The 24,526-nt window shown below is 42.7% G+C and overlaps 1 protein-coding gene across 1 annotated transcript in view; it reads left to right on the forward strand.

The window, feature by feature from the left end:
• Window positions 1-24,313, forward strand: part of Gfrl (Glial cell line-derived neurotrophic family receptor-like) — a 68,532-nt gene extending 44,219 nt beyond the window's left edge. Inside the window, exons 4-20 of the mRNA XM_070281050.1 lie at window positions 1,582-1,752; window positions 1,813-1,960; window positions 3,547-3,674; window positions 5,052-5,691; window positions 6,756-6,856; window positions 10,668-10,994; window positions 13,972-14,027; window positions 14,333-14,517; window positions 14,593-14,808; window positions 16,965-17,170; window positions 17,274-17,503; window positions 18,621-19,026; window positions 20,894-20,958; window positions 21,376-21,598; window positions 22,211-22,338; window positions 22,427-22,537; window positions 22,734-24,313. Of these exons, the coding sequence (XP_070137151.1) occupies window positions 1,582-1,752; window positions 1,813-1,960; window positions 3,547-3,674; window positions 5,052-5,691; window positions 6,756-6,856; window positions 10,668-10,994; window positions 13,972-14,027; window positions 14,333-14,517; window positions 14,593-14,808; window positions 16,965-17,170; window positions 17,274-17,503; window positions 18,621-19,026; window positions 20,894-20,958; window positions 21,376-21,598; window positions 22,211-22,338; window positions 22,427-22,537; window positions 22,734-23,006 (3,614 nt within the window). The 3' untranslated portion in view covers window positions 23,007-24,313. The remainder of the gene's footprint in view (window positions 1-1,581; window positions 1,753-1,812; window positions 1,961-3,546; window positions 3,675-5,051; window positions 5,692-6,755; window positions 6,857-10,667; window positions 10,995-13,971; window positions 14,028-14,332; window positions 14,518-14,592; window positions 14,809-16,964; window positions 17,171-17,273; window positions 17,504-18,620; window positions 19,027-20,893; window positions 20,959-21,375; window positions 21,599-22,210; window positions 22,339-22,426; window positions 22,538-22,733) is intronic.
• Window positions 24,314-24,526: the final 213 nt, after the last annotated feature.

A 24,526-nucleotide genomic window follows, 5' to 3' on the forward strand; every position in this document is an offset into this window, starting at 1 on the left:
GTAGCTTATTCTCGATTTAACCCAATTATATTGTAAAAATATCCTTTAAGAAAAGCCTGCAAATTGGGTTTTTTATAACACACTTTGAGATTAATACACTATTTTATGCCAATACAAATTAAAGCTAAATTGATAACTCGCTGATTTTGTAACTTCTTACATTGAAAAATATTGTTTTTTTCCACTCTGGAATAAGAACTGTAAAGGATACTGGAAACACTAGCAACCAACGAGTTTTAATTGACACCCGAACGGTCTTCCCGGAAAAAAAAACCGAAAGACCAAAAATCCAAAATCCCAAAAACTCAGCTCACCAAAAAAACAAGACCAGAAGAGCAAAAAGGTTTCGAGGCCAAAGGGCATAAAAATGATGGATGCCTGTGAAAAATGTCACTTGTTGCTCTGTCGATGTTCCTATGTGTTGTTTGCCCAACCCAGTCCAGTGGCCAGTGCCCAGGGCCTAGTACCCTGGGAGGATCCCTGGCGGAAGCAACTTTATGTTCAACTAGCAAATAATCATGTCCGGTCTGTATTGGATGAGAGGAGAGTTATTGGAGGTCGAGGGGCAATCACAAGGGTTACAGAAGGGCAAGAGAGCCACGCAGGAGAAGGGGACTGAATCTGGGATGGAGGGCATTTGAGTGACGGGAACCACATGGCATGGCGGTAGCCATTGGCCTCTCACTTCCTATTATGCTGGGCAGCCCATTGTCCTGGCAGTTTGCTTGTTTTGCTTTTTGGCGATTTTACGGCTTATGACGAGAGTCCCTCCTGTGTGCGAGTGTGGGTCTGTGTGCGTGCCAGTCACGGCTTGCTTGTATTTGTGAAGTGTTGCCGTAGCCGGGTTTATTAGTAGGGCTTATGTTTTATGGCCAAAAGGACAATAGATGGCCAACAGATGTTTGCCTTTTGTTTGTCGTAGTAGTTGTCATATGCTCCAATAAGCTGTCACACACTCACTTCTCACTGCTCGGGCATGGGTTTACGTGGGTATATGTGTAACATAATTTATTATGTTATAAAATATTATCCGTATCCCCCGGCCTCCTATCCCGACCATATCCTCGCTTCATTGGCCGCTTAAATCGACCGTTTTGTTTGGAGACTCAATTATTCATATTGTAGTTGTTGTAGGTTCGCTCTCGGCTCTTATTATGACATGTGTCTGGTTTGTAGTTGTCTGGCTGCCATTTATAACGACTGTCATGGTCCACACCTGCACTGAGAAATATTACTTGTCGAACGGGTATTGAAAATAGAATTAATCATATACCAACAACTTTGCTTCGATCTGCCACGTTTTATGGTCAAAATGGGCACTTTCATTTTTTGGTAGACTTAAATGTGAGAGACGCAAATTTTTTTCAAGTGCCTTTACTTATGTAGACCGTAATCGATGTGCAGTTCCCAAAATGAACCAAAACGACAGTGTGTGTCAAAGTTTAAGCATTGCTGCCATTTATAGATCATTAAGCATAACCGGGCTCCAATCCCCCAAAATGGATCCAACTGTCACTCACTTGCCACAGCGTGTTGGACTCAATGTATAGACTTTGCTCATTCCTTCTCTTCCTCTTCCAGTGTCCTGCAGCACCGTGACAGTGACCAAGTGCCAGGCAGCTCTTCGCACCCTGCAGGCCTTCCAATTCTTCCGGCCAACATGTTTGTGCAAAGAGCCCGGCATGGATCCCGACTGCAATCATTTTCGGGACTTCCTGTTCGATCATCCCTGCGGATTTGTGCTGAAGAAGGGTGAGTTGCTTGGACAGCAAGCCTGTAGTAAAATATATAATAACATTTATGGTTCCACAGCCGAAAAGGATCCGTATCCCATAGACGCACTACCCACGTGCAATCATGCTCTGTCCGTCTGTCAGCAGGAACGCAAATGCCTGAAGCTCTTCGAGGACTTCAAAACGCATTGTAAAGTTCGTGACAACAAGTGCAAAATGGAAAACAGGTAAGTTTAATGAATATAATACTTTCCGCGTTACTGACCCAGATTTATTTAATTTCGTGTGGGGAAAAACTACATCCAAGTCACTTAAAATGTCCAACCTATTACCATAATGGTAATCATCGCTGAAAGCGCAGTTTCCAGGCAGTCGCTGCCGTTTTGCGATTAAAGTGTCAAGCATATTATGAAAGTGGAAAAAGTGGGACTTCGGACTTCGGTCCGTTCACCGATAACCAATTCCAATAATGAAAATTCAATTAAAGCGTGTTTGAGTTAATAAGAAAATTGATTTGGCTTTTGCTGCAGCCCGCCATGCCATTTAATGGTTAACGGCAACGGCAACGGCAAATTGCATTGGCAATTTGCCTGAAAAAAGCAGTCTTGACTCCACCTGAACTCCATACATTTCGAGGAAAACGCTACCCCGCAACATTCAATTTCGATATTCGATTTTATTGGCACAAAAAACACAACGTTCGGCAGGACCGTCAGGACCGGCAGACAGCAGAGTAAACAGGAGTCAAGTTGAGCGAACAGAAGGCGAAATGAAACTTCCTGCTTGCCGGCATCTTGCTGCTTCCTTTAGCCATCACATATCCTTACTGACGCGATTTCCTTCACATCCTTTCAAACCCAGCCCAGGACCCATCCAGCAACCTTCGCCGTCTGGCCCCGATACACTTGGATACAAACGTTCTGAATGTTTTAATAACTCGAAATGACTTTCTGCGGCGGCAGTTGCGAGTTGGGACCTGGGAGTTGAGTTCAGTTGACTTCAGAGTTCAGAGTTTGAAACTTGGGCTTAAAGTTGTCCCACTCCCCCCTGCCACTACAACTTTACACACGCATGCCAGGAATTCTGGCTGCGGGTCTGGGTCTGGGTCTGGGTCCCGGCTCGGGTCTGACTCCAGTTCCGGGTGGAGAGATCCACCTATGCGATAAAATATTAATTGCAACGCCATGCGGGCTCACTCAAACAAAAAAAAGAGTTCATTACCTTTCACAAAAAATATTAATTTAATGGAATAATAAAATTTTACCGTCTTTAAACTAATATAACATATAGAAGAAGCTTTGCATTAGACGGGTGATTTGTAATAACTTTATTTATAACTATTATATAACTTATAACTTAAGTTTCGTTTAAAAAAAAATTATAGCCATATTTTATATTTTCATAATTATGTATATTAAACGTAAAATTTACTAAAGCCTAATATTCGAAGATTAACATTTGTTACAACCTAGCATTTTTCTATTCATTTGCAAAAGACAGTATTCATAATCAGAATCAAAATAGATTCAAATCGCTTCTGAAAAATAACTCAAATATTTTCGGGCAGTGCACATATGTATGCATTTTTGATGTAATTGGCAATTTTAAAGTTTGCATACTCCCGCCCTCAGAACGGAAGTCGCCGGCGGTTCGGGCGGTTAGGGACTTGAAATGAATTCAATTAGCTGGGATGGCGGGCACTCGGTTGGCTCGAAGACCGCCCACATCGGTGTGGTTTAGACCCGATTGAGCTGGCTGCTGAAGGCGGAAGTGGAAAAGTGCTTAAAAGCAACTATCATCGCTCTCGTTTCAGGGACGCCTGCCACGATTCCTGGACCAACCTCCGTCTATCGCCCATGTTCGGGTGTATCTGCCCAAACAACCATATGAAAAAGCGCTGTGATCGTATCTTTAATATTGTTAATCACAATCCGTGTGTGGGTAAGTTTCGACTGGCGACCGTGACCATTGCAACTGCAACTGCAACCAAAACAACAACAGCAGCTACTGCTATTATAACAACAATAAAAACTGCCACAAGCAACAACACAAACAACTGAGTAAAAAAAAACACAAAGCCAAATCTAAGCTTTGAGAATCATGGAAAAATATGTTTTAATTATGTTCATACAAAAAGATCTCTTTTCGTTTTGATTGTCCTGTGTTCTTAAATGTCTAATCTCCTTCTCTGTCAACTTTCTGGTATCGAACGCTCTTGTGTTTCTACGGTAAACGTTAATCACTTTACCTGTCTATACCGAAAATTAGTTTCATTTGTTCTTAACCGATTTCTTTTGTTTGTTCAGAGATTTTGAGTTCCAATATGGTTTGCCTTTGGTTCGTGTACTTTTGTGAAACGCTCAAAACCGAAACTAGCCTAACCGTTTAAGTAACCTAAACAACCAGAAACTAAACTATCGCACGCTTCTGCATCAAAAATAAAAACCAACTAGAGAAAACCCAAACCAAAACGATACCCATGTTCTGCGATCAGTAATCAGTAACCAATTATGCCTATATATCCAATATATACCATACTATATGAATATTAGCTATGCTCAGTATCAGTAACTATCACGAATACGAATGTATATCAATGTAAGCCAAGCTGCCGTGTTCCAAGTCACTGCAATCTATCTCTCTCTATCTCTCTATACCTCTCTCTCTCGCTCTATCTGTCACCTTATCAAAGTTTGTCGTAGCAGTAAGCCAGTCCATTACTACATACAGTCACTTGCTAAAGTAAGCCGCCACCCAGCGAACTGAGTCTGTGCTTTAGATTGAATGCACCAAAAAAAATAAACACTTCTAGAACTACCATATCTCTCTCTAACCCTAGCTCTAAGACTAACCTTAGCCAAAACTACTAACTGTATCACCCAGACACACACACTTTCAAAGGAATACACAGTATGAGGTGTTATTTTTGAAACATTTTTGGTTTTTCGGAAGGAGTAGGGCTAGAGCTTTGATTCTCCCACGCCAGACCACCACCAGAGAAACTCTTTAAAGCATAATTTCATTTTCCACTTCACCCAGCCACCACCTGCACTAATGGATTAACTAACAGCACCCGAGAGCGGAATGATTCCCTCCGCTTTTATTACATTATATAACAGTATTATATAGAGTATAAAAGCGTACACTAATTGCACTAATTAAATACCCCACCGACACACTGTTGCACACACTTATTTTAATAGCGAATAGCAGCAACAATTGCACCTTTTCGGCACTAAATGTTTTCTCTGCTTTATTTCTCTTGTTTTTTCTGCACGAACACGCACCTGCCCCACCCCTTTTTCGCCCACATTGCAGACAGACTAATATTTTTCCCCAACGGTCTGCCAAAATTGAAGCAACAGAGACCAAAGGCAAAGCCGCGACCAAAACCGAAAGCGAGACCCAAGCCGAAACCAAAACCAAAGCTGAAGCATTTCGGCGGCATCAATGGCACGGAGCTCATGTCCAACAATATAGAGTACCATGATGAGCCCAACATGGAAGTGCATTCCCCCGGCGAGGCGGAGGACCAAGAGGCAGCCGGGGACGAGGAGGAGGGTGACGAGGCTAACGAGGACGACGACGACGAGGAGGAGGACGACGATTATGACGACCGCATACGGGCCGAAATTTATTCAAACTATCCGCACTACCTCCATCCTCCGTCCTGGGGCATCAACAATCCGCTGGTCTTGGCCTCCCACAGTCCGCACACTCTGGACGACGATGACGATGTGGTCGTAGAGGTGGCCCACAAGAAGCCACCGCCAGTTCGCCACGAGAATCTGGAGCACGATGTGGTGGTGGTGGTGGATGCCGGGCCGCATTCCCACGGCCATCCGCACACCCACACCTACTACACGCACGGGGATCTGACCACCATCTCCACGGGATCGGGACATGGAGGAGAGGGAGGTGTCGGAGCGCCAGCGCCCACGATTCCCAGCCCACCTAAGTATGCGGAGGGATTCAAGTTGGAAACTTTATAATTTTGCCTTCATTTTCCTAGGACTCTAAAACCTCTCCCGACTCCCGTTTTTGAACACCCGACTTAAGTTGGCATCTTCGACTGGAAAGTTTTTCAAAAGGTTTACCTAATACACACTGAAAAAAGTTACAAAAACTGGGATCAATATTCCTCAAGGAAATATGAATTAATGGCATTAAAGTACAATTTACTATTCCGAAAGTTTTTCTCGCAGAAAAAAACTTTCAATTAAATAAATAACTAATAATAGAGTTGATCCCTAATAGTCCCCAGTGCACATATGTGTGATTGCTTTGAAAGGAATGCAAGCCGAAACCTCTAACAAATACAGCCTTTCATTAATTCCACTTTTAACCACCGAGGAGCTGCTGCTACCAGCTACCTAATGCAAGCTACCGGCAACTGAAAACTTTATGCAAAAAGCTTTTAAAATAATTGACTCACTTGGGTATGCCACAATTTCCGGTTAAAAAGCCAACTAATGAATAAGTCCAGCAGCAAAAGCAGCTACTGGGCAAATAAACAAGCAGAGTACAAATCAACAGACGTCCTGCCCAGCCGGTCGAACGATTTGCGAGCTCTTTGCTGTTGCTTGGCTCCCCGGGCACTTGTCGAGCATTTATGTAATCTGATTTTAATGCATTTCATCTTAATAAATATTCAAATGAGTCCGAGTCGAGCCGAGTCCAGTGCACTCTAAGCTGAGCTCAGGGACACAATTAACTTATAATGCCTCCCAGGCTGTCAAGGACCGAAAAGGATTCATGCATTCGCATGGCGGTAATTGGCCATCATTGTTGCCCATCATTCACTTCAGTCGATTAATGTCCAACTTAAGTCATTACCCCTATCTCATCCTGTCTCCTCCCCGAAAAACAAACATAAATTGTATAAATATCCTAAATCTGCTTTGCAACATCACTAATGCACCTTATTCTGGCCCATCTAATTTGTCTAATCTGTATCTATAAATCGCACATATATTCCGCAATTTGCACTTAATTTTCTGTACAACTCTGCAATTTATTCAGCACTGGCACCAAAATGCACAAAACAGCACCACTCGGCGATTTAGTTGCCGGCAGCGACATAACCCACCGCACGTACACAGGGCCCACGATGGACGAACGAGGTGAGTTTTCCCATTGCACTTGTCCAGTCTTCACTGTACTATTTTAACAATAAGCTTAACCCCTGGCACTGCATTCGGGAGCATGTGTAATAAACTAAAGGGAAGTGTATAAGATTCTGCTATATATTTTATTATTTATTTAATTTTTGAGGGAATACTTGATGAATGGATCCGAACTCACATTATTTATTTTCTTTAATAAGTTATTAATTATTTGGGGGCCCAGAATCCTAGCTGGGATATATGGTACTTCGTTTAGTATTCATGGACCTCAAGTGAGAAACAAATAAAAGGTTACACTGATATCAAGACAATTGACGCGTAAGTAAGTATTCCTAGAGACCCAAAACGCACTCTTTCTCTTTCTTAGACACTGTTTTCCTCTCTCTCACTCAATTGTTAAAACCTCTCTGTTCCACTGAGCTTATTAGACAAACAGGGCCTGCAAACAAACCGGGCCTCGATGGGTCAGTGGTTGTGGCCATGGCCCTTTGTTGAGAGTAAGCTTCGCTGTATGGCATGAGCTATCTGCACAGGCAATCATTTGCAGCTTAATGAATGGACACTCAGATACACACGCAAACACTCGCCAGGCCCGCAAGTGCCATAAATAAGCATTTCACGTCATCAAAAGCGAAGCCAGAGACAGAGATCTTGTGGCTTTGGGTATTCTAATAGACAGCCTTGTAGTAATATAATGATTAGAAAACTGCAGTCACTTGTTAATGCAAAGTCGTTCCATTTTTGATTTTTCGGCGCCTGCCTGTCCTTTTTATTTATTGCCACAAATTTCACTTGCCATTTGACGCCCGGGCCGTCTATCATCATCGATGATGATGTTTTGTGCAATCTGTTCGGCAAAGTTATAAATTCCCAGCAGCCTGCATTGTGATGCAGCTGCAAATGCTGCAGCTTTTGTCTATTGTTGCAGCTGCTGGCTGCAATGGGACGTGGGACTGGGGCAAATATTAGCAAACTATTTATGCACGTCAAGCGCACACATGCCTTATTTACGTTTATGATGGGACACCCAGTAAATTAACAGCAGCAGCCTAGCCAACAATAAGCCCTCAACATAAAGCCCTACTATCAGATTTTTGACGCGCATCCAAAACTATGGAGATACGCATATAAATATTTTACTTCAAAGCCAAAGGCTATGTTCATATATTTTTATACACACATTCATGTATGTTGGAGGCAAAATTTTAAATTGAATTGTTATTGTTGCTGATTGGATTCTCAAATGCAAAGCACAAACATTGTCAATGGCCTGGAGGGCTTTAAATTTTCAGAATGGCATCAAAAACAATATCCCTACTAAACAAAGCAACAATGCCGAATGCCAATAAATAAACACAGAAGTTATTTATGCTTCCAGAATCGTTTGTTTTCGTACCTCCAGTTATTTGTGATTTATAGGCTTAGGTTATCAAAAAAGTCAGCTCTAAAAAGGCCTTTTTAAGGCACTAACTCTCTAATGCAATCTTAAAGATTTTTCATTCTTGAGATTCCTGCCGTCCTACAGTACCAATTGCCCCAAACAACCCACAACCAATGAGTAGCGTTTAGAAAAATTAAGCTCGGCGTTGAATTTCAAAATTTAATTAAGCACAACTAAAAAGCAAATAAAGCGATTTGTCAGCACTGCGCCAACAACAAAATAGAGCACCTACACCACTTCAAAACCCTACACCACCCACCCACTCAGCCCCCACTAAGCACCACCGCCCACGAAAGCACATACATATTCATATACTCACAGTACAAGGGATACGCTTACCAGGCGATGTTTGCGTGTAATAAATATTTTCATAATATTGTACAATCCACTTAGAAGTAGCACAGAGCGGCGACGACGTTGATGCCACAAAACCCGCCGCCATGCCAATGCACCACAACACCAAACACCTCGCCCTTGCATGCCTGTGTGTGTCTGGATGTGTGGCACAATGCAGCTGCTCCCAGCTTTCCCAATTAGGGCATGAAAACCACGGATGGGTGTTCGTTCGGCCATTTGATATGGCAGTCGTTACCTCACACATTTCCGACGCCCTGAAAGCCACAATGTAATTTTGAAATTATTGCACATTCTTAAAATTTATATCCATTGTTTACGAGTTTCGCGCACTCCGACCATATCACACTATCTCTGCTCGTATCTGTATATCTTCGTTTATTTAATAGATACACTCGTATGTAGAAGGCAAAATGCCTTTAACGGGCACCACACATTCTGATGTTAGCTTTTCGCTTTTCGGTTAAACGTGAAATGGCATGCAATCTGAATTTAAGTGCAACTGAAACGTTTTGTATTTGAAACAACGGGGCAACAATTAGATGACACAGATCCACTCGACGACAGGAGCTTACAAGCGCGATAACAGTTAACAAACTGAGCTAATCCCATTCTGAGCCACCCCGAAGACAGCTCCTCTGCACTCCTCCTCCCCAGCGCTGTCTCCGCCTGTTTGCTGTGCAAATATTTGCTGGCAATGCGAACGACAAACATAAATACGTAGCACGTCTCCTGGCAAATCCTTGGCCATTTAGCGCCACCAGTTGACCCGCCACGGCTGCCGTCTGCGATGTTGATGGAAATGGCGCTGGGTCTGGAAATGGGCATGGACTGCCGCTGGGGCTCGGATTGGGATTGGCATCCTTTGAGCTTTGCCACACGCCGCAAATGAAGCGCACTTCAGCGTGCTCTCGGTGAGATAAGCAAAAGCCACACTGGCAAAAAAACAAGTAAAATATACATATATTTTTCTTGATAGTTTTTGAAAATTTAAAATCATGAACCGTAAACATCATATTTTAATACATTTTGGAATATAGTTCTTCGGAATGCATTAATAATAATAGCCTTTTTAGGCTACATATAAAGGAAATGAATATTCAAAATTTAATAAATTTTTTTAAATCTTACCAGTAGCTGGTACTTACAAGGTATGCTCAATTTTCCTTCTTGCCAATTTTCCGAGTGCACAAGCGGAGATGCTGTTTCTCTGCGGTTTCAAACCGTTCAGCCATTTGCTCGCTCTATCAGTGCATGACATTTGACAGACGCACATCCCCCATAGATACACACAGGAACACCCACGCAGGAGTGCAGAGACGGAGAAGACAGAGAAACGCTCCGGTGTGATGTCCTGTTTGTCGTCCTGTTTATGTTTTGCCATTGATAGCGAGGAGCAATCGAAGCGTGGCGGCACGCTAAACCTTCAATGGATTCCCGTTCAATGCAAAACGTTTTGCTCGTTGTCCTGCGTCCTTTTACTCCTGCACTAATTTTAAACGATAATTGTTGGCACCGACTCCGCACAATTTCCTCTATGTATGTTTGTTCAATTTTTTCTCTACTTTCGTTCGAAATCTGTCTTGTATTTTTTAAAATCATTTTTTTTCCCGAAAAATATGTAAAAGTAATTATTGTTTGAGTTCCTACAGTTTTCGTTTCCAGTGTGTATTTTTGTTGTAATCTACCATAACAGTATAAAAGTTTTTACCATTATTAGTAAAATTGATTGTAAGAAAGTCAAAAGCTACAAAAAAAAAATGTGATTCTGATTGGACAACTCAAAACGCTGCCTAGCGACAACTACAGCCTACAATAATAACAAGAATAGCAACTATAACAGCCAAAATAGATGAAGCACTGAACAAGAACGCAACAACCATAATAACCAATACAACAACCATAATATCAATCCAAACTACAACAATAACCCAATCCAATACAGCTAACAAGAAACAACAAACAACTACAACATTCTACCCATCTTCTCTTCTTGCTAACCTCAAATTGCAGTAAGAATATTGGGCATGGACGAGAAACTGCATCAGAGAATCTTCAATGATAATTTGGCCCTTATTGATACGCCACTTATAGCCATGGGCTCCGGCTACGGGTCCAGTTCCGGCGTGGTGACCACTTCCGGCTCCGGCCTGGGCCACCTGTCCGGCAGCTTTAACTATCCGGGCTCGATGCACGGCGTGCCCAGCTATCCGTTCAATATAAGCGGCTTCCATCAGCGGCACATGGCAGCGGCGGCTGCCGTCGATAATGAACCATTCGATATCATTGATACGGGCTTCGGCTACGGCGGAAACGGAAATGCCGGTGTTTACTACCAAAGTATGTGTACACGTATTAGCATGAACGTAAATCCATAAATAACAAATCCACGACCACTGCATAGGCAAAACAAATAATTACAGAAACCAGACCAGACCAAACCAAACAAACCAACCAACTAACCAACCGAGCAAGCAAAAAATATACCATATATATTAAAAATAAATTTAAAATGCAGCAACCCACGCACACACTCTCGAAAAAAGTAAATAACATGAGAAGCGTGTGTGTGCAACATCCTAGAACTAATTAACAGGCAAAAAGTTCGTTTGTTCATTTGTTCGTTCGTTGGCTCACCATTTAGATAGATTTTTCTGTGAATTTATTTATGATTTCCGTTTTTGTGTCGTCCCCCTGTAACAAAATCCACCCCGTGTTGCAGGTTCAATTTTTTAAGTGGAAACAAATCGAGTTTTTTTGACATTTTTGCTTTTGTGTTTGAATTAAAAAAAAACCAGTCAGCAGGTGAATTATAAATACAAAACTACAACTGGGCGCAATCCGATCGCCTCCTGGCTTTGTGCATAATTTTTGGCATTTGCTCTACCTTTATAAGACAATTGTGGAAACGGTTCTGTTTGGTTTTAACGAAAATCAAAATGTATACATTACAATTTCTATACATATATAAATATTTACATATCTCGAACTTTGTCAAACTGCTTTTATGTTTCGATTCTTTTTCGTAGCTTGCCATTTGTTTTGAAAGTTTTTGAAATTTTCTTACAAAAATATACCAAAAACAAAAATCTTAAACAAACAATTTGCTTCCAATGCGTTTAAACAAAACAATCCTTTTCTATGAATTTTGTTTGTCATTTTGTTTACCAACTAATGAAAATTAAACCGAAAATTCTAACAAAATTGACATTTATAAACCAATTGTGTATATTTTCGATACTAACTCTTTCTTACGTTATGTGAGCAAAATGAAAACCCTAAAAAAAACCAAAATCTAAACAAAATTCATTAAGTTCCTCCTAAAATATATATTCTAAACAAAAAGAAAACAAAAAAAATTTTGTTATATTCAATTCAAGCACACTTTTTCAAATTTTTTCCAAAGCACCCAGTTTTTGAATCAAAAACATAAACATTTTCAACAAAACCCATAATTAATAAAATCAAAAACTATAATGTTTTCGATCAAACTTTTTGAGATCCCAGTCATGAATTAAAGCCTCTTCAATCATTTGATTCATTTGTCCCATGTATAAACATTCATCACTGACATCGATATTTCATTGTTTCATACAAAGAGATCTAAACCTCTCCACTTCAAAGGCATCAAAGATGAACTCTTACACAAAGAAAATAAATATTCGAAGCCCGAACAGAATTAAAAACATGATTAAGTCCCCTGCTCGATTATACTTATGGCTTATTCCTTGTATCGTTTCAAAGTGAATTATTTGTGTTTACATGTGTTACTGCTCCTTATTTATTGCGTTTCTGCCGAGTCTGCCACGATGAATTAATGTTTTCTTTTACAAAGACCCGCTAAAAACACACACACCAAGTACAAAAGCCGAATAAAAAATGCCAAAAAGTACAACATTTTCACAGTCGCCAGAACTCTAAAAATATTCATAATATCATGAGCCATAGAGCCCGAGCTGGGACCTTAGTATATCCAAACATAAATCATACAAACCTATAAATACACCGGCCCACACACAAAAACACAGGAATACAGTCTATCTTTAGAATACTGTTGTCGATCCCCAAAATACAGAATATTTTTATCAGTAGGCTTGCTAGTTTTAAAGTCAAATCCAATAAATAAATAAGTCTACCTCTCATAATATATACATATATAGAACATAAGTATATAGAACTTAGTTGTGTTTTGCCAGCCCTGCAGTCCCTGCGACCACGCCCCAAAACCAGTTGAAAGTAATACCCCGACTCTCCCATAATTGACTCTCACTCTCGATATCTCTCAACTCCCTGGATCCAGAATTAGGCAATAAACAAATTTGTGGAATATTTGCATTTAGTTTACGTTATTTATGTGAATTTTAGTTGTTTTGATTTCATAATTTCCATAATTTTTCGCTCGGGAAATGAGGGGATATATGGGATACGTATTTGAATCACGCTCTGTGATTACCAATTGAAACTGAAAAGCGGACAAAAAGTTGGTTAATTAATATGCAATCGATAGCATCTGTCACCCGAGCCAGCCAACTACATTTCAATTTGGTCGATACACCGCACACATCCGCACAAAAAAAGTAATTGAGTTGTGATTAGGCCCCAAAGGCACTATAATCGGAGCGTATTAAATGCCATCCATTAAACAAGGATCTGTGTTTAAACTGTACCTGAGCGCCATAAATAAATAAGCCAATTGAGAGTGAATTGGACAAATAAAGCCCAAAAACGGATTTAAATAAATGAAGCCAATTAGGGCCATCCACCGGCAACTATGCGCAAACAAAGGCGGCCGTCAATGAGTTTAGAATTTTAATTAGTTATACCAAATGCAATCCACTCTCGATTGGCGTAATCACTGATTTTACAATTCATTTCAACAAACAGCTGGATGATTGAGCTAAACCAAATCGAATTAGGCCTGAACGCTAATGCAGTTCACCGAGTTGGTTGGCGAAAGGCGACAATTGTTTCCCTTTTTTTCGTCAATTATATGGCATGGGTTTGGGGCTCGGGCGCCAAATCTAACAGATCCGCATTCACGTCGAAATCGAATCGAATATGCTGGAAAACGGGCTGCACAAATTGAAAACTAATGAACTATTTCAAACATTTTCTCTACGCATCCCACAACCCCGCTGCGGTCACCTACTAAAACCAAACGATAAATCCCCAATCGAACCAAATTCAACTCCTCTGGGTAACATTTTCTCGGTGAAAATGCAAACTGCAAACTGAAAACTACAAAACTGCAATGGCCGAATGCAAATGCAAATGCGACTGACACACTTGGGCACGTTCTGGCCGTTTGGTTGGTCAGGTGGTCAGGATGTCGAAGTTGACCTCTCAACGGAAATAATCAAGCAACACTTTCAGGTGAGTCCGAAGAAAGTCCTCCCTACCGCCCCTTTTTACACACACTCTGGAAAAACGCATGAACAATGCAAAGTGCAGCTCGCACAATTTGCTGCATTTGTGGCTACACTGCAAATAAAATTCGAAGACCAAATTTAAGGGCAATTAAAACGGAAACTTGGAAATTGCTATAAATCTTTAAGATTTTATTTGAAAGTCAATGTTTGTTAATTCAAAACCTATTTATACAGAAATCTATTTAAAATATTAGCCAAATTTATCAAATCTCTTTAAAAATTTTCTTAACGTGTTCATAATCCCCGTAGAGTACCTGTCACACAGCATTGGACACTTGCCGGGAAGATCCGTCCTGTTCGTCGTCCCTGCAGCCGATGCTGATGCACTGCGAAATGCACCGATGCAATCGCAACGCGTGCATGTCCTCTCTGCAGGCCTTCTACAAGGGTCCCCACGAGGACCTCAATCTGGACATCGCCTTTTGTCTATGCAAGTAAGTGGCTGACCAGTGCAGTCTCCTTCCGCAACCCCAAAAACCCAACAACCTCTCCCCCTTCTATCGTGGCAGAAAAACAAGCAGCGGCATTGGGAGCGGCGGCAGCAGCAGCCAGCAGAACGGCAATCGGCACGACATGTGCATGATTGCACAGGAAAAACTGCATCCCGTGTGCGCCCAGCGGCCGCCAGATAACAGTAATCCGGCCAGCTCCAACGGCATTTATTACCATCCGCCGCCCGCCTGTCATGTGGTCGCCGACAGCTGCAAGGAGGATCGCGAGTGCAGGTGGGTTCAAAGGATTCAGGGGTCATAATTCACAAGCGACAACCGATTCGGGCCCTATTAAGCAGGGGCGAACGAGTAGTGGTGGTTGCGCTTTAAACGGAACCGGAAACATGGGCGATACAATGTGTCCAATGCGTATGCGTATGTGTGAATATTTCCCACAAATTATAGATGGTTTTTAATAAGCGAATGTTTTAACTTTAATGCCAAAGCAAAAATGGAAGTGCTAAGTTGCTGCTAATCAACTCCAACATCTAGCAGTTTATTTGAATATTATTCCACTTGGCTTCTCCTAATAAAATGGCCCCAAACTTCTAGCCCACACATCCCTGCGTCTTATTTGTCATCCTGTGCTGCCAATTCAATTAGGGAAAATTGAATTTCAGAGACTCGGTCTCACGCTCGCTGATATTGAATTAGGAGCGTTTAGCCACGGCAAAGTCGCTGAAAGCCGCAACTTTGATGGCACTCAGCTGAACTCGTTAAATCGACACGACTCCACGGGAGACAGGGCACTCCAAAAATGCTTCCATACTTGTAGTAGTTTCGAGGAAGCGGGGCATAAAATTACCAGTTTGCAGAAGGCAGCTAGCAGCTAGCAGCTTTAGCTCTTCATTTAGCCAGACCCGACCAGACCAGACCAGGCCAGGAAGCCAAAGTTGCAGCAACACAGAGACCGCGTGAATGTGTCAAACACAAAGTTAAGTTATAAATACGATGCTGCACCCTCGAGCCACTTGTCTGGCTCAAACTTGCTCAAAACCTCCGACCAGGATGCATATGCTGCCTCGGAGGAGTGTGTGGTGCTAAATGGGTGGGGCGGTGTGTGGGTGGTGCACCGTGTAGGGTGAGGTGTGTTTGTTGTCGTGTTACGGCTGAACGACCGCAAAGTACGTGGTCGTAGCTGTGGCTGTGAAAATTAATTGCCTTTTAAGTGAATCGCACTTGCTTTGGTAAACAACTAAATTGGACTAATGACGCTCATTTTGTATGCTGCAGCCAGGCCTTCAGAGCCGGGTGAAAAGGGCCAGAAGTCGGGCCCCCGGAGAAGTTCTAACAACATGGCCAACAACGTGTGGCTCTCTGTGTCGAGTGCTTATGTTGACTTATTACGTAAACGACGCGTTGTGCACCAACACGTGCCCCGAGCCTGTCGCAAACGTGCAGGCCGGGTGGCGCACGGCCCTGCTATTTCGGAAGGGAAAAGGGTGGGGCTTCCATCCAACTGAATGCTCGTTTATTTGGCTGCCATCGAAGTTGCGACTCTGATGTCTTAAACTGCATTTCGTTGGCTGCAAGTAAAAGGACTTCTTTCTGCACAAAAACCCCACGCATTACGCAACCAAAAAGTCGTAAGAAAATCCATTTAGGTGACTTGGCAAAAACTTGAACCACTTTTTGCAGAAAATTTTCTCTGATTGAAATGCTAGAATCCGCAAGAAAGACGTCATTATATTTTTGTATATTTTCCCTCAAGAACATATGCAGAAGCAAAAACCAAGAAGCCCTGAATGAAGATTGATGCAGACACCCAAATAGAATTCTGTTTCATTGCAAACAGAATACATCCCTTTAAATAATGAATACAACTGAAACATCCGTTAGTACTATGCTCCTGTATTGGGCACCCATAATTAAGTCCAGATTCCAGTCTAGATAGGAATGCCCTAGTCGTCGCCTTGAGTCCGATAATCTGCAATTGAAATATTACGCATACGTTGCCTGGCACTTGACCAAAAATCTCGTCCAAATGCCAGGGACTTGGGCCTCATGAATTTAGTTGCACTAATGCGGCAGCATTCTGCCCTAAGACGATGAAATGCAGCAGAATGCGGAGGGTAATGCCAACACAAATTGGTCGACATCAATCTCAGAAGAGCGAGTGAAATGGAGACCTGCAGTGCAGGTAACGGGACACTTATCACGCTGCCAGAGTCGCCCAGAACGGGGCATGCAACCAGAGAGGAGCCTGCAGGTAACTGGCCCATGACAGACATGGGGAAGACACTGACCGTTTGGTGGCAATGGGAATGGCAGCCACTTTGAGTTTTACTTTGGAAGCTTGGGTTTTATGAGTGAGCTTATCTCTACACTGTGAAAAAAGTGGGCGTGATCTTAAAGCCAAAGTTTTCAATTATTGTTATTTTATTCTACAGGCTGAAACTAGAGTATTATGAACAGGCCTGCGCCGTGGATAGCGTCACCAAAAAATGCGCTGGGAAACCCAGTGGCTGTCGAACCGCCATGATTGGGATTTTGGGCACCATGTTGAGGACAACCTGTGCCTGCCAGGGAACCGATCCCCAGCACCTTTACCAGTGCGTGGGATGGCGGCGGCTCCTCTGGATGAATCCTTGTGTGGGTAAGTACAACGAATATGCTTAAAAACATGCAAAGACACACGTTTTCCATTATTTTGTCGCTTTCTCATTAACTCCCCACAACTCGATCTTGAACTTTGACAGTTGAGGCTCAAAAAGATTTCCATATGAAGCGATTGGCCGAACTCGGCTTCCTTACCACCACAACAACGACAACCACCACAACAACAACGACGACGACGACAACAACTACACGCGCACCACCGCCCCCACCACCGCCGCCGCCCACGACAACAAGAACGACCACAACGAGCCTGCAACCGAAGCAGACGCAAAGGAAGCCGCCCACGCACATCTTCACGGACTTCCCTGCGGTAAGTGGCAACTTAGGCGTCGGATACTCCCATTTGGCTACTAATTGCCCCACTGCGGTCAACTAGTGGGCATCCCATTTGGCCATTTGTCCTATCCTTCCTGCTCCCCCACCCCTGTTCCTCGATTTTAACAAGCATCAACAACAGTTACCTGCTCCAAATCCCCCAAACATACCCACTACTATCAATCCGTTTGGTTTCCAGCTCTCCGTCTGTCCGACTGTCCGTCTGTCCGTTCATCGGTTCGTTTTCTGTTTTCCAATCAGCACTCAATCAGTGGCTCAAATGGGGCGACGGGGGCGTTCCGAGACGAACGCCAAAGCGGACAATATGCCACACAACACAGTCCAGGTCAAACCAAAGTCCACACTCGGCTATGCATTTTGGGCTCCGGCCAGGACTATGGTATCCTGCACTTGAAATAATCGTTGTCCAGAATAGATTTATCGAAAAAACTAAAAAAGTCCTAGCTTTTACATGGATTTTAAATTCAAAACTTTAAAAAAAGTGTCATATTTGTTACATACCACGATTTACTTAGACAGATCCTTTAGTTTCTATTTTATTAAAAGTAATAATTTAAATTAATTTTCCCTGCCAACCTAATCATATTTTTGGTAGTGTGTATCCTTATTGGGTGTCCTGGTAAATTTCTGTTTCTGTTTCTGCTTGTGGCCCAGTTCCTCGGGTTGGCAAACCGACAAAGCAATCAATTCCTGACCTGCAGCAACGGCTGCCTTTGCTGCCACCGGGGCAGCAAAAAGATTAAGACCCCCACCCACCATGCCCCACGCCCCTCATCCGCAGCTCCCGAAAAAATATCCGCATTCGTTTTCAAACTCTTTAACATCTCCTCTCTCCCTTTCATGTGGCATCATCCACAACAACAATAACTGCGAACAATTGCAACAATGAACCGCAAAAACCACAAAAAATGCAAATAAATAAATAAAAATGCAAAATGCAAAAAAACATACACCGGAAAACGAAAAAATTGAAAAACCACGAAACGCAAAACCAAACCAAACCGAACCGAACTGAATAAAAAAATGAAAAACAAAAATATATAAAAATGAAAACAACAAATTGCGGGGAAAATGTTGGGCGAATGCGGCAGGCAAAGGAGAAATCAGAGCCAGCATCGGTGGAACACAATTATCTCGATCCGCCCGATTCAATACCGCTGCCCAGCGTAAACGTCGAGAGCGGCGGAAATGGCGGAAATGACGATTATCACAACGGCAATGGACACGGAAATGGAAATGGCAACGGCAACGGCCACGGCCATGGCAATGGCAATGCTAACGGTAACGGTAACGGCAGTCGACGTAAAAATGGCGGCCACGGCGGAAAGGGACAGGGCTTGGGACGTGGCAGCAGCAACTCCGGCAGTGTAGATTTCGATGATCCAGTAATTTTCGTTGACCCAAGGGAAACAACTGAATTTGTGGGCATCAGCATCACGGAGCCGGTAACCACAACAACCACAACAATGGCAACCACAACAACAACTCAGCCGCCAAGTAAGTAAATGCAAGTGGGTAATAAATTGGAGTTCCCTGTGGCAGAGTCACTTTTCGAGTTGGACTTTTGAGTTGCAAATTGGGGCGGGGAGGGCTCCAATCCAGTTGTGGCTCAATCACTTCTTTGTGTTAATCCTGTGTCTGTTGTTTGCGAATCAACAATATTGGAATACGAACAAATACTCCATAAACTGGGCTGATGAAAGATGCGCTAAGACTAACTCCCAGAGTACATTTCATTAATGTGTCACCCATAAAATATTTAAAAAAAAAATGTTGAAAGTCTCTGATGGGTCATCACATCTTTCCAAACAGCTTTATAACAATTAGCCGGCACAGAACTCACCCTCCCAGCACATCCTCATTTTTATGTATTCAGGTTTCGTTTCCGTTTTCGAAGTTTTCAACATAATTGATGCGGTGGCTGCGGTTGTTTTGGCTAATTGAAAGCATAACTCAGCGCCGACCGTGATTATTATTTTAATATTTTGTGCGCAAATCATATAAAATTCAGTATCCGCATCGGTCACCCCCAAGCGCATATCACTCACCGGAAATGAGTTTGCTTTCGGCTGATGTGGCAATTATGGGTGTGTGTCTGTTTGGCATATATTATACGGTGTGTGGGTGTTTTGGGTCAAGCCCCTGAAAAGTTCGCTGAAATGCCGGAGAGAGCCTTGTGATCCTAGTACATGCCAAATCCGATTATGCTTTGAATGGCAAACAAACAGGCGCATATCACTCGACTGCATTGTGATAATACTTCCGTTATTTAAAATCTCCAGTAGAGGACATCGTTTATTGTCCAGTCATTTATCACACACACGGGCTCGGGGGAGAATGGATTTGGTTTGGGGCCGAAACGTGTTTACAAACATCATTAAAAATGTAAATGACTTTGTTTGTTTGCCCGTTCGTCCATCAGTCCTCTGTCCAGCTGCCAGTTAGTCAGTCACTCCGTCAGTCAGTTAGTCATCCCGGGCATGTGGTCAGCTCGTCCGTTGTAATTATTTAGACACTTGGGACATTTGGGCTTGAATTTTGCATGAAATGTTGCTGGTCCCAGGTTCGAGCCTGTTCGGTTCTCATCTATAATTGATTTTGCTCGGGCAGTGAGGTGAAAATTTTAAAACTATATTTAACTATTGTTGCTGAGAGTGTGTGTGGAGCTAGTCTATATTATTTATGTGCCAGTTATGTCAGGTTTATAGCCAAAGTTTCATCCAACTAGGGACTCTGGTAAGTAAGCAAGGCAAGCCCCCAGTTTCTAGTTAAGTCGCATCTTTGCAGTTTAAAGTGCCGAAACTAGGTCCATTGGCAGTAATTAAGTGCGGAAAAGTCGACTTAAGGAGTGCCCGTGGGGGATAGGGCCGGGCACGTGCAAATTCTCGCCACATAAACACACGGGGAACCAATTCCGCCCTCACCTCACTTGTAAACTCCGGCCAGGAAAAACTCGTAATGGCGTTGATGACATGATGAATGCTCCACATGAGTGGCGGACATCCGTTATTTGGCCATGAGTGGCAGGGTCCCAGCATTGTGTACGTTGTCTACCTCCCCAGTACACGTCCCCTCGCCTGACTGACTGCCTGCCACCAAACACAAAAATATAACGCTCAAAAAAAGGACACGAAAGCGCTTTTGTGAGAACGGCAGTCTGTTAGTGGGTTTTGTGCAAAGTCAAGACCAAACACTTAAAGCCAACTAACGGATAAAAGTGGAAATAAAGTTTAATTGAAGGTGTTAAACTGGTTTATGAATGGGCGAGCAGATTTATTTGATGAATAATTCCATCAATTATGCGTTGGTGTTTCCGTTCGCACTCGAATCCCAAATTGATTCTCTGTCCTTTGTTTTTCCACAGGAAATTGTGTGGTTCAACGTCCTCGTCAATCCGACCAACTAATTCGGGAGGGCAGCAGCAAGCGGGTAAGTAAATTATTGCCAAATCTAGAGCATTAGCACAATCCTATTATGGACAGGCAGAAGCGAAACAAAGAGCCATTAAATATAGTTTATTTATTAAAGCTTTCGAATGGCATTCTGGTGAAAAGCCAAATAAGTGCAAATTAATATTTCATATGGAAAGTTGAGAAAGTGCCTTTTAGCGCATTTACATAACTGAAAAGTTAAGCCGGAGAAAAATAGAATGGAAAACCAAACAAAGTTGTGCACGATTGTGGGACTGCACGTGCCTGGCCGAATTCGAAACAATTATAAATAGAAATGCAGATTGAAAATTATAACTTATACGCTGCTAAATTAGTTTGTGCTATTGTCGAGCCATCTCTTAATTATCAGCTAGTTGCGGATACGTAATGTTAGTGCCACTTTCCCTTCTTTCAGATCTACTCCTTGGATGATGTCGAGTGCAGTGAGCTATGCAGCTGCGGCGACTCACTCACCCTCACCTGCCACGCCCTCTGCGTGCCATTCGCCCCATGCCGCACCGCGCTCGCCTTCTACAGCCATGCCTCCCCCGCCTACCAGGCATTCCGCGGCCGCTGCCTCTGCTACTCGGGACGCTTCATCTGCATGAAGCCGCCGCTCGGGGAGTACATTCTTCCAGGTAAGTCGCCGAGTTCTTAGTCCTTAGATTCCTTCTGCCTCCTTCGTGCCCACCAAGCTACATCCTGGTGGCTGTGCCGTGTCGGGTTCGCTGTGCGTTAAGCACTTAGCTATTATCGCCGGCGACAGGCGATGACGAAGCAGGGTTGTCCGGGAATGCTGCAGCATTTTTGTGGCAGCTAGCGCCAGTCCACCTAGTTGAAGTAATCTGCACTAAAAAAATTACCTAATAACATTAAAAAAGTTATATATTTTCGTACGTAGTACGTAGTTTGTATAAACTATTTCCGTTTGATGGAATTCCCTTCTTGGCCACCTGGACAAAAATGTAAAACCGATTTATTTTCAAGTGCAGCTTGAACCGGGTTCCTTAAAGACCTTTTTAAGAGCACCGCCTTAGCTGGAGAGCCACTTCAGAGCTTATTTGACACAAAAAAAAGGAAAAAAAAAACCATTGTGGCACCGGCAAGGTTGCGTGGCTCGTGTCCACTTGCCACATGGCACTTGCGTGCGTTTTTGTGCACGACCCGCAGTAAATTACGTTAGCTGCAATTGATGTTGCATTCGCTACATTCTTTGTAACCCCACCTTTCGGCTTCTGCTTTGTTTGCAGGTGGGGTTTTCCTGCTCCTGGGCTACAGTGCCGCCGACGAGGCACTCCTGAGGCCCCACACGAACCTGGGGGTGCAGGACGCCGTGCGCGCCCTCCAGCAATACGTAACCACATACATCGATAATCAGGTAAGCCGTCGGTCGAACGCGCTCATAATAAAGTGCGGCTAGCAATGTATTAATTGCATTTCGTCCTGTTTCTCCCCCACCCGCCCAGACGCAGTGCACCCTGACGTTGTTCAACATGACGGAGGAGAACATTATAATTGCAGCGCGCTTACCGCACGACGGCAAACTTAAGGATATTGAGCTGTTGCGCAAGGAGAAGGTTCGTATAAATGCCTTGGGCGAAGCATTCTTGCAGATAGAAAAAATCAGGATGTTTAGATCCCAATTACTTGAGGAGCATGAACTTATCCTCCAACTAAGAACTTTTTTTTCTCACTGTATAATACGTTTGTCGGCAAATCCATTTTCTCTAATAATCCAATCGACTACCATTGCGCTTATCTGGCTATTTGCAGGACGAGTGCACCGCGATTCTGAAAACCATCAGTCATCAAATCAATAACGAGCACAGTGAACTCCAATCCCACCGACTGCTGAGCATTTTCAAAATGTCCGAAGTCGAGGTCGTCTGGCCGGAGAGCACGAGTGCGGCGGCCCGGAGTGGTCATGGACCGGGTCCGGGTCCGGCCAACTTCGCCGGCTGCCAGCGGCTGCTGTACGTGGCGATGCTCGCGCTGGCTTATCTCTCCACCCGGACAACGATGCGTATGAGCTATGTGGCGACATGACAGCCGCATAGCTGAAGGATTACGGCAAGGACAATTGCTTAACTGTATGTAATAGATATGTGTGAGGGGCGGGCAAGGTGGAACTAAGGGCGCTGGGTAATACATACGATGTATAACTATAATAGCTACTAAACTAAATGGAAGGTATTGGTGGCCTAGCATAATCGTAATCATAAACGTGTTGTATACATTTAGGGGCTAGTTCTGTGTTTAGCTGCGATTTTTGTGAAGCTTTGTTGTTGACCTTTGATGACGGTGATGCTGTCTCTTTTGATACGTATGTGAAGCATTATGAGATATACAAAATATAACACTAGAACATAAACCTAGAACTCAATTAGATTAATCTTTATAATGTATACCTAAATGTGAAATGGAAAACTGCTGTCTACATAATAATATTATTAGCAAATAACTGAGAGGAACTCGATAGTTGAATTTGATTTGGCAAGTTGTACATAGAGGAGAAGGGATAGCCGTAAAGTATTCGAACTATAGCTAGTGTTTTGTACGATAAATCAATATAAATATCTGTCGGTCCATCAGAATCACACTCTTATACACTCACACGAAGTAAAACATTTTAAAAATTAAGACTCGTTGCATGGCCTTTATTGTTTGATGTTTAAGCTCTTTAAAGTGCTCACCACCCTCATTTAAAAAGAATTATTAACCGCCTTAACAATGTTTGCTCTGTTAAAGAATGTGAATGCCTCTCGAGGATATTCCATGACCGCTCTTTCTGATTTTTAATTACATTTTAATGTCGGCAGGCCTGCGTTTTCCTTGTTTTCGTTGTTTTTCTCGTTTTCAGGCGGAAAGCAAACAGAAACTTTCCGCCCGGCTAGTGAACTTTCATTTAACACTCACATTCGGTGGCGAGAGTGTGCCAAACGATGCTGTTAATTTATTTCATAGTTTTCCGTTCGGCGAGAAAACAATTACGGTTTCATTATCAATTATGCGTTATGCATTTCCATTATTGGCACAATTTTATTGGCCCCCAATCGGCCGTGAACTCGCCTCGTTTCAACAGGTTTCATTGCCACGATTACCCACTTTCAGTTCGCTGTACATAATTATATGTAGAGTATACCCTATCGTCCCACTTTCAAATCAATTGACGTAATTAATACTAAACCAGTACATATCAATATGAACACCTAACAAGTTTACACACAGAAGATGAAATTTCTTACAATGAATGTCCCTCGAATGCTCGAATCTTTTGTATATACTTCTTTATACTTAAAGTTTACAACGATATACAATAGCAGAAAATACAGCCTAGATCAACTTTATGAAATACGGTAAAATTTGGAAAATTAAATTCATGATATAATCGAACAGAACTTTAGTTAAGCCTTAAAAAAATAAATTATGTAAAAAGGGGGAGCCAGATTTATTGTAAATAGTAGAGACAACAGAGCAACACTGAGAGTGAATGGAAAATCTATGAATATGAAATGAGTGTTTCAAGGATACACGAACCAACACACTCTGACACACTAATACACTGT

The sequence above is a fragment of the Drosophila bipectinata genome, chromosome 3R (assembly GCF_030179905.1).
Source record: "Drosophila bipectinata strain 14024-0381.07 chromosome 3R, DbipHiC1v2, whole genome shotgun sequence".
NCBI lineage: Eukaryota > Metazoa > Arthropoda > Insecta > Diptera > Drosophilidae > Drosophila > Drosophila bipectinata.